Source organism: Xiphias gladius, chromosome 21 (assembly GCF_016859285.1).
Source record: "Xiphias gladius isolate SHS-SW01 ecotype Sanya breed wild chromosome 21, ASM1685928v1, whole genome shotgun sequence".
NCBI lineage: Eukaryota > Metazoa > Chordata > Actinopteri > Istiophoriformes > Xiphiidae > Xiphias > Xiphias gladius.
The window spans coordinates 8717553-8728809 of record NC_053420.1 but is presented as its reverse complement, the minus strand read 5'-3'; the positions used below and the strand labels follow the sequence as shown (position 1 = coordinate 8728809).

At 39.6% G+C, this 11257-nt stretch overlaps 1 protein-coding gene across 1 annotated transcript; it reads left to right on the top strand.

Annotated features, from left to right (window-relative positions):
• The first annotated feature begins 1355 nt into the window (after window positions 1–1355).
• Window positions 1356–10825, top strand: nudt3b (nudix (nucleoside diphosphate linked moiety X)-type motif 3b). The gene is made up of 5 exons (XM_040115765.1): window positions 1356–1715; window positions 3246–3356; window positions 6082–6126; window positions 6243–6327; window positions 6657–10825. Exons 1-5 carry the CDS (start codon window positions 1617–1619, stop codon window positions 6851–6853), a joined length of 537 nt encoding a protein of 178 aa, XP_039971699.1. The 5' UTR covers window positions 1356–1616; the 3' UTR covers window positions 6854–10825.
• The last annotated feature ends 432 nt before the right edge of the window (window positions 10826–11257 follow it).

Sequence of the window (11257 nt, the reverse complement as noted above, 5' to 3'; positions counted from 1 at the left end):
CATCAAAACATCAAAACACTATTTTTTATATATATATTTTTTATATATATATATATATATATATATATATTATTTTTTTTTTTAAATATTTGTGTTTGTGAGTGGCAGCAGCTCCAGACTCTCCCTCTATCTCTCTGTAGTCACTTCTACTACTAAAACTACGTGCTATTAGTCAGTGCATATTGTTTGTAGTTTGTGAGCGAGTAGACGTTTTGATTTAGTTCAAAATGAGTTTTACAATTAAGGCCCACCACTACTGAGGCAGACACAAGTTATTTTGGGAATGATGTGAAGTTAGCGTAGGTGTGGCAGAGACACTGCTTATCCATCTATCATTATGCAAATACGTCTTCAAACTTTGAAGACATTAAAATAATTGAAAAAATTTTAAAATGTTTGAAAAAAAAACAATCTCTTGTTTTTTTCTGTTGGCAGAGGTCACAATTTCTGAATCAATCAAATCTTCAGCGTAGCCCATATGGCAGCTGTTAGTATAATCAAATATTATATAACAATGTTATTTAATAACCTAATTCACTAAAAAAATAACCAGCTGAACTTGATAAGGAACAATTGTACCATTTCCTGGTATAATCTTGGGAGAAGGGGTGACACGACGGGGCAGTGCAGTTGCCACCGTCGCCTCAGCAAGAAGGTCCTGCCTGTGATGGACCGGTGACCTGTTCAGGGTGTACCCACATCATCATGGCGGATTTTGGCCCTGGTATTATTTAGTGTCGGATCTAGAGATGAAACTATTAGTCAATTAATCCATTGCTTGAAGGATGGTAAATTAATTGGCAATAATTTTGATTATCAATTAATCCTTTTGTGAATTGTTTAGTCTATAAAATGTCAGAAAAACAGTAAAAAAAAAATGTCTTGCGTTGAAATCGCTTGTTTTATCTTACTAAGATTACAAGACGTTAAGTTACTCTCGTAGCCTAGATGTCAAAGAAAACTATCGAATTGTCACATTTAAGAAACTGAAACCAGCAGATGATTGGCACTCCCATGATTGGCACATATGGCACCGGTGAACTCCTACGTGAGACCGGCCTACCATTTTATTTCACGTTTTTTGGATCGGTTTTGAGGATCATGCCGGCGCTGTCCATTACCTGCGGTGCTGAACCTGACGAACCCACCCCGCCACCCATTCCGCAATTTTTGACAGCACGCTGCGGGGGTTTACGCCACGTTTTAATTCTCCGTAAGTAAGGTGGTGCAAGTTATAATTATCCCAGCCTCAAACAAGTGGCCGAGGCAAGCTAGTTGGAGCCAAGAGTGCCAGTTTCCTTCGCCGGCTCGCTCCAGTCGCAGCGTGGTGTTGCGTTTTCCCCCACCGATCCGTTGTCCCAATTCTTCAACGCCCGATAGGTAGTTTTCTTACGCTCCCCGAGCTGTTAAAGGTTAAATTACGTCGTGGGCGTAACGGCTCCTTGTAATGGCGACCGTGCCGTAGATGTGCCTAGGTTTGTGAAAATGAAGCGAAGAAGAAGTTATTTCTTTTAAGTAAAACGCCGAGGTTCCCCGGTGGAGGACTTTGCGTCTATAGCCAGCGTCTTTATAAGCGGTATACTTAGCTGTACTTTTGAACTTTTTGTGCCCCCGAAATGATGAAGCTCAAGTCAAACCAAACCCGGACGTACGACGGGGACGGCTACAAGAAGCGGGCCGCCTGTCTGTGCTTCAGGAGCGAGACCGAGGAGGAGGTGAGGCCGGTGATGTTGCTGTCCGGTGGGCCAAGCTAACATTAGCTGCCGTAGCTGCTTTGAGTGTTTTGTCTGTCTTTAAATCGATATATTTATCAACACAGCTGTGGTTTTGTCCCAGCTGGAAACGATGACTCACCCTTTTCTTAGCATCCCTTGTTGTCCTCTGAGGCTGTGAATTAGACGTTAGTTTTCAGCTTGAACTCAGTGTTATGTAAGCTTCTTTTAGCTGTGCAGGTAGTAGCCTCTGGTTTTTATACCCAGCGTTATACATGGAGCCAACCTGCTAACTGCATGCTAACGCCAACGTTAGCTTGCTAACTAGCCATGTAGTTGCTGTGGGCAGCCGGCTCTCGGCCAGCGACCACAGCCCATAGATCAGACTGTGGCGTGTGGTGACTTCATCATTAGCAGCGGTCGGAGGGATAAAAAGCATTGTTTAGTTTTTTTTAAAGTGGCAGGCTATGACATGTATCTGCTCGTAAGATTGATAATTTGGCGAGCTAAGTTACCTTTAGTGTTAACTGTGTTAGCGTTAATGCAACTGGTACTGCTAGCCAAACACTGGGCTGATATAAAGTGATTAGCAATGTTAGCTTTACCCAGAAGATAACCGTGGTAATGATACCCGGTTAGCTTACAACACTATGTATTTTGCATTGTTTACTTTATGACTTGAAATTCGCGATACTAAGATTTAGAGCTTTAACGCGGATTAATGTCGAGCTCTAAACTTTCTCTCGTTGTGTGCACATTTTCACCACGTAACATATCTGTTAATGAGCCATAGTGGCTACCTTCGTGCGCTCTTCTATGAAAGCCGCTCAAACTAGCCTGCAAAGGGTTATTTGAAATCAGAAGCGATTTGGAAAGCTGATGTCCAGTCAACAACACAACACAAAGATGTCTTTGTAGTGGAAACATTTTACCAGGGGAGGAGACGAATTGAGACTAAACTAATTCCTCATTCTGGTGAAAGTAGAGGCCAGATTGTGAACAACATGGGCTGTTGATTACAGGAAACACATCAGTATGACCGGCACGTAGCTAGAAACTTTTACCAGAGATTTTAGTCTACCAGATCGGCACTCTGGCGAGCTTCAGCCTTTCCCCAACAGATTGTTGACATCGTGAACTCACCATAGTTGTTTGGAAAGAAGGTGACTCATACCCTAGCTATTGGAAAGAAATGCATGATCTGCCTGCAACTTTACAGCGAGTTAACTGCATTAACACAATATCCAGCTCGATATCTTAGCTCCAGGGCACATAGGTGATAGCTAGACGGGAAATTAATCTGAATCTTAGTCTTCATTGTTTTCAGTGTGGTAGTTTTCAGGTAGCTGTTGTGTCACATTTTGGGGTTTGGCTGTTCTTGCATTTATTACTAACACAGAGAACTGAACTTTGATTACAGATCAGTGAATAACTTGCACATGGGGCAACACTTGTCCAATGTGAACACATACAAATAACAGACATTGAGTAAGACTTCAGTGCTTAACCAGTCTTTCATGGGATGTGTTGCAGGTGCTGCTGGTGAGCAGTAGTAGACATCCTGACAAATGGATAGTTCCTGGAGGGGGAATGGAGCCGGAGGAAGAACCCAATGTTGCTGCAGCTCGGGAAGTGTGTGAAGAGGTTGGTTCTTTAACAGTTTTTCATAATTATTATAATCCAATTCAAGTCTATATTGTGGGTCCTTTCTTCTTTTTTTGTTTGTACCTGACGTTTTCAGATAAGCATTCCTATGTATCCTTTATCCTGTGTACTGGCAAACTACTTGACCCTTGTATTCGAAACATGAATGTGAAACATGCCTCTCTAGACTTAGTTCATAGCCAAGAACATTGTTCAGAGAAAGGATTTCCATTTACAGCATGACAAATTAGTTTGAGTATAGCCTCATAAGATGTGTTGTATTTCATTTCTATTAAATCATGTCTGTATTTATCACTGGGCCTAATACCTTGCTCTCAAAGCCCATTTTGTCAGTGCAGTCATCCTGTTTGCATGGACAGAAAGAGAGAGAGCCTAGCAACATGTAAGCTGTATCATAGCATCATGTTACAGAGCAGTGTTTAAGTGTCAAATGAGGTCACACTGAGATTGAACACTGGCTACCCAGCGGTTCCACTGCAGTACTATCCAATCCCACAAGTATGGCAAATGTAGGAAAACAATCGACTTTCATTGTTAATACATTTCAGACGGATAATTTTTTACAACAGCAGCCTTGTTACAGAGGCATTTTGAACGACAAACATGGCTTTTTTTGTTTATCTGTGTTGGAGAGGATATGTAGCAAGGAGTAAACAGTTTTGAGCTCATGGGAAATCAATATCCTGCTTATACTGCCTACGTCCGTGCCTTAAATCAGGTATCCCTTCAGTGTACACGTTGTTCATTGCTTGGGCATTTTGATCAAAATGGCGACAGGGCACTGAAGACACCGAATCTCACCCGGCTGTCAGTTCTTGGTGGGTCACTGACCATATAAAGCCTATTCTCTGTGTGTGATCCATCACAATGATGTATGCTGATATCATCTCTTATCCTGGCTCCTGCTGTTTGGTGGCTTTTGCGGTTCCAGGATGCCGGGGCTTGCCAACACATTTCAACAGGGTCAAAAGCAATGTCGCATCACTGCCGTAGTTTGTTAAAAGTACTAAAAGGCCGCATTCAGAAACTTTGTGATGACTTCGAGAGGTGCTCAATGCATCACCATGTACTGTCGCTTTCTGAGCCTCTTAATGTACGGTGGTGTAACAGGACATATCCTAATCCTCTCAAGCTTATTCTGATGACCATATGAGCGGTGAGCGATTGCTTATGCTTATTGGTTTGGGGTCTGGCCAGGGCTCCCGGTGGAAACACAGAACTCAGGAGCAGGCGAAACGTTATAGAGGGTTCTTTTGTCTGACTTTTCACAACCTCTGTTTATCCTTGATGATAAAACACCCCTGCCTTGCATTGTGAAGACACAGGACAGCATTGCATAATTTGTAATGCAGCCCCAATGTTGCACATCCTCTTCCAAGAAGATGATGCTCAGTGGTCTTCAGTTACACCAATGCCTGAGCTGGGAGACATTTGCTATCTCAAAAAAACATACAGGTTGACTTTTGGCCTATTACTTAATCCCTGGCACGTCTTTGGGGTTTCTAGGGGTGGGCATGTTCTTTTCCATATGATCTAGCTGAAGGCCTAAAGATTACAACACTGCGTCCATGGTACAGTGTGTGTGGAGTCAACAGTTATTTATAGACTGAAACTGGAACCTGAAGAAGAAGCTGCAAAGATGTCAGCAAGTGGCCTGGCTCTGTATCTAAATCTGATCTACTATTCACCTCTGGGAGTTAATATCTACCGTGGAGATTATTTTTGTTATTAAGATATGTTTAAAGGTAACAGGCAGTGAGAAGTCTTCAAGGTGTCCTCTCTGAAAAAAATCGTTGTGACATTTGGATTGTGTGGCTTAGGCTTTATGATCATGGAAAGCATAATGGCAACTGACAGCAAAGGGCATATTCTGTTTTTTGTTTCTGACCTTTTTATGTGATCTTTCTTGATACTCAAAGCATCTTGTAGAGAAGTCATCAGTATGTGACAGTAAGTGATATCCTAACAGCTGTGTTTACATGTGTTTTGCAGCTGTATAATTTAGAACTGCAAGGATGTAATTGACTGGTTAATTGACATAAAATGCTTCTGCATCTATGTTGATAATCAGTTAATTGTTCCCTACCAACATTTGCTGGTTTCAGCTTGTCAAATGCAAGGATTTACTTCTTTTCGTTATTTAATATACAATTATATAGAACATCTAAAAGTTTCAAGATGTTACCATGGCCTCTGGAAAATTGTGATGGGCACGATACTGTAATTATACCTGTAGTTTGAGTTGTGATTGGTCATGAAAATTTAAAACCTGTTTTTCAGGTAACTTTGTGAATGTAAATGTCTGCATTTAGATTTTCAAACAAATATCATCTTGCTTTTGGCTAAATTAGACCTCATTGCCCTAAAATGAGACAAGAATGAAGAAAGAATCAGTAAATGCAGCATATGACTGTTATTTTGAGGATTCAGCAGATGCCCAGGAATAGGATGGAATGAATTGCAGGGGATAAAAACAATTTTATGATGTAATGTAACCCATAGCAACACAAATTACAGCCTTAAGAAATACCTTTTTGAATAAAGTTCAATCGACAACTCTGACACCATCTCAACTGGGCTATCAGATTGCAATAATATTCTGTGGGTCATATGATTATTTTGGATTAAATCCCAATATTTAATATTTAGAAGCATAAATCTTCTTACCATTTTTACCATTTGCTTATCTTTTTTTATTTCACAGGCCGGTGTGAAGGGGACTTTAGGCCGCTTAATCGGAGTATTTGAGGTGAGCTGTTTGCTGTAGACTTTTTGTTTTTGTTTTTGTTTTTTTCTTCAAATGTTAACTTCCTGTGCAGAATGTTTGTGAACTAGAAGTGAAAATATAAAATTTTTTTCCCACAGAACCAAGAGAGGAAACACAGAACCTACGTCTATGTTCTTATTGTAACAGAGGTGCTGGAGGACTGGGAGGACTCGGTCAACATTGGTAAAGCACTGCATTTGTTTACTTGTCAAGATGGGATCATATGGACAAAGTTCTCAGGCAATCACATGCTGTCAGTAGTTTTATTTCCTTTCCTAGGCCGAAGTGATATTACATTTCAGGGATTTTATTGAATGTTTGTTGGGGGAGATTATAGCACCAGCTTTGTTCCTGCCCTTGTGATTTTCGTTTCAATTCTGTGTATAGCACTGATAATTTTTCAAAATCTATTATTCGCACTGCTTTTTTTTTTTTTTTTTTTTTTTTTTCTTCCCTCATGTTGTCTCTCACGTCTTAACTTGCTCCACAATGGTGTGTTGTTCTGTCAACAGGGAGAAAAAGGGAATGGTTTAAAATAGACGATGCCATACAAGTGTTGCAGTGTCACAAGCCTGTGCAGGCCACCTACTTTGAGGCTCTCCAGGAGAGTTGCCTGACCAGTAACGGAACACCTTTGGTGACCACGATAGGTGGAGACCTCTCACCTACCTACAGCATCAATCAGAGCTCCGTTTCGGGTATCAGATAACTAAAAGCGTAACTCTGACACCCCCAGGAGCTTTCGCCACCACTTGCGCTCTTACTTGTGTCATTTCTCTTCTTTTCTTTTCTTCTCTTCTCTTCTTCTCTTCTTTTTTTTGTCTCAATAACATGGTTTGCCTTGCCAACCCCTTTGTGCCAGAACTGTGGCACAGACTTGATGACAAGTGTTGGGTGAATTGTCTGAAACACTTTGTACATGTAAATGTAATTTTGAACCCCTCTTCTTTTTTTTTTCTTTTTTTTCTTATTACTGACAACTGCATGAAATGTCCCCTTGCTCCTTTCATTCTCTTTCCTTAATGCGCCCTTAGCGTGGTGTTTATTGAATGCAAGAACTACTTTTTACTGTTGTAATGTAAAAGTGTATACGTAGTGCTTAAGCTGAAGGCTTTTGGTGGTCTTTTTAATGTCTCCTCCATTTTTTTTTTTGTTATTTTTCTGTGAATGAATGTGCCCATTAGTGTAGTCCCTCCCCTGTTTATAAGGATAGGAAATGTTGTCTGTATCTGAATGAACAGAATTGTGAGAAGTGACTTGTCTTGCATGAGCACTGTTATGTTGTGTCACAATCGCTCAAGTGACCTGATGCTGACTGTGCAACAGACTTGTGGTAAGGTCTTTGGATTCTCTTCATTTTGCTCCCTATCGTGGTTGTTGATGTCTCTTTTTTATCAGAAGGATATGGCCCCTCAGTAGTCATCCAATTTCAAGTGTAAAGTGTGATCTCTCTTATTTGGGAACCTAGCCAAGCACTACAGGTTTCACTCTAAAACAGAGCATATATACTGTACAGGGAGTGAAGGAATGTCAACATACAATGTAAAATGAAGCACCCTTCTCCTTAGTGTCTTTACCTCCTTTTAATCCCTTTTTGTTTTTCTTTTTTAAAATGCTTTCTTGTGACTGACTACAAAGTCTTCCTCCATATACTGAGAGGGTAGAAGTAGTAGATTTCAAAATCATGGACTTGTAATTTCAAAATGCAACACATATCACTTAAGTTATTAAAACCCATTTCCTTATTTTACTCCTCACATTCAGTTTGGTTAAAAGCAATTGTTTACATTGTGTTCGTAACATAGCACAGGTGACTTTAGTGGGCACTTTTTCATTATCGTCTTTTTTTTTTTTTTTTTAAACCCTTCTTTCTTTAGTATTTAATCTGCATCCCCAAAAACACTCAAAACACCTGCTTGACATTGAAAGTAATTGAATCTATAATGCTGTCTTTGGCAAGATGCAGAACAAACAAGCCTTGTACAGTTTGAGACCTCGTTTTTAACATGTAAAATGCTTTTGGATACTAGTTTTTGGGGTTTTTTTTGTTTGTTTTGTTTTGTTCTTCTCTCTAACGTCTGGCAAAAGTCTCTTTAGCCGAGCTGCATCACTTGGCCTCTGTGGCGTGAGGCAGCTGGCTCAATACTGTGAAACTGGAGGCGCTGTAGATAGCATGTAAGAGGTTTTTATTGTAAATTGTTTATTTCTGTATAGATCAAAGGTGAGAGTACAAATGACAAAACACATCTTACACATCTGTGAGTGCTACACATCATTTCAACTGAGGCTGGAAGAACTGATTGAACTTATGGAGTTGGTTTTGGAGCTGTCTGGAACTTTCTCTTGAGATAGTACAGAGTACATCTGAGGCTAAAGAACAAGGAGTGTGTCTGTGATTGTGGGTGAGAGCAAAGAGCCTATTTATAATCGAATATTCTCAGAATCCTTCATCTTTTTTTAAGACCAAAACAAATTTGTACCAGTAAGGGACTTCTGTTTTTTTGTTTTGTTTTCCCCTTATCTTTGGCCAAGCTATAAAATGAAGTACAACTGAAGTCTGAATTTCCAAACCGCTATTTAGTTTAGCCTAAAGTCTTTTTCAAGCTAGAAGCTGGTCCACCATTTTCAGTGTCTTTCCCTTTAGAGAGTTTCTTTCAGTGGTCTTCCTTAAAAGCTCAAATGTCATACTATGAGTTTCTGCCTATTGTTAAACATGCAAAAACTGGTCTCCACCAAACCCTGAGGGAAATATCTGGCTCTTTTTAGCTGCTAAATGCTCCACTGTGTTCACCAGCTAATCACAATTTCTTTTCTAACATTTCATGCTAGGAAGGTAGCATACAATTGGTTTGTGTAGCTTTTTCACTGAAAACAGCTGCCCGCTGTGAGAGAGCAGTGCTAGTGAAACAAAACAATAAAAATTGGCGTGTAAAATCATAACAGTGAGTGATAATTCTCAATGCATTCATCAATACAAACAACCCCTTTCATATTCAGGTAGTCATATGAACCAGTGCTAAGTGATGGTAAACTTTGAGCACCTGATCATTTTGATAAAGAGAAAACTAGTTCCGATGAGGTTTTGATCATGTGTTTTTGGCTAATATTCATGGGAGTTGTCACTTTTGATTGCAAACAAAATAAAAATAATTTTATCTCGGTAAAAATGAAGAGGTGCTCAAGGTTTACCGTCCAGTAAAGTTCTACCTGCCTACTTAACCTTGAATATGGGCAGAAAACTCCAGTATCATGATTTAAAAACTGATGAAAATACCCTTCATGGTAAATTACACTGAGACCTGAAAGCTAGTGAAACAAACGCTAACCTAGAAAAAAGGTGGGAAGGCTCTTTAGTGAAAGCAGTGGCTATCACTTGGTGGTGACTTGTCTTTCTTTCTCTCTTCTCCCATTCGCCATCAAAGGGGATTTCACTGTCCCAGCAACCTGAGCTTTACACAACCTCCTCATAGTGGCCTGTGATAATCCAGGAATTCAAACGTCTATACTGAATGACAGAATAGGTGAAAGGAGTCGAAAGTCTCCTCCACAACAATTTGAGACTTTGAACTGGTTTTACTGCTGTGTATCAGAAAGATGTGGTGGCCAAAGTCTTGCTTTATGATGCCCTACCTGGCACTTCCTGAGAGATTCTGTGTTAACTAGAGCTTTTAGTCTTCATCTAAATGTGCAATTAGACGGTAAAGGGATTAAGCTGTATATGGCGGAAAAACAAAACTCGACCCTGGGTACTTGGCAATGATTTAATTCACTCTACATGGTTTGATGTGGTTGACCGATACTGTCAAAATGAATGTGAGGAGGATTTCCAAAAGTAACAGCCAGTGACTTAATAATTAACGACCACTTGTTCTTTATCCATATTTTGTTCTGTTTTTTCTTTAATCAGTTAAGATAATGTCTTGCATATAGCTAACAAAGCACCCTTACAGCCAGAGGACGCACTTTGGCTTTGGTCAATAAGGATCAGTGTTTTTTTTTTTTTTTTTTTTAATAACTCCCTTGTAACTCAAAATCCAGGCTCTGTCTTCGATTGGGTAATTTAGACTGAAGTTCAGGTGGGAATTTATGAAATAAATATCTCCACATAAATGGAGTTCTCTCTTTCTTCCTAGAGATTTCTGCTGTTGTAATTGGCTCTTTTGTACCAGGTTTAAGCTTCCGAACTTGGGCAAAACGGGGGATTTATTAGTGAAAGTACAACTGGAGCTTCAGATAAAGTCCCTTCTTTTAATTTACCAAAGCTGATGGTTTAAATAGGTATTGCCATGTGAATTAGCTGGCCCCATCTAGTGGCCAAAGCAAGAAATATCAAGAGCACATCACTTAACAGCTGAGGATTGTAACATTCAGTTTCCTTTAGCATGATGGTCAGGCCATTTTATCAAATGAATGACTTTAAAATATATATATAAATTGACTTAAAAGGATTGCCCCCAAAATACTTAGATTGATTAACAAAACTAAACACATGTGCACTTGTTGCCATTGACCTCAGCCTTGAAGTTACATACTCGTAACTGTATTCTCCCAAGGTGTACGTGTCACTGGAATTTTCCTTTTCCTCTCTTTTGTCATTTGGGAGTGTGGAATAAAACCAGTGCGAGAAGACTGAAGATTGTAATATAAATGTGCCAACAAATAAACACCAGTATTTCACATTCAGGCCAGTGTCCGTGTTTGTGTTCACGTCCGTAACAATTTGCACTGTTTGCACAGGCAATCAGTTCTCCTTTGTCACACAAATACATAAAACTCTTTGATGTAGAGAGGAGGATTGATTTGAAGATTACATGTTGATTTTTGTAAACTAGACTGGTTGACCCTGGGTTTAACCGTTTTCCCTTTTCGTATACCAAGTTTTAAATGTTATAAATCAGTGGCCAGAGTCATTCTTACCTTCAGGCAACTGCTGTGTCTCAGTTGCAAACTACACACATACACAGTATCTGCTGTAGGGTTTCAGCAGATTAAAATTAATTAATTAAACAATTAATCTGCAGATGATTTTCTCAATGGATTGGATGGTCTGTCTACAAAATGTCAAAAAATGGTTTAAGATGCCTGCTATAATTTACCAAATCCAAAGATAGTG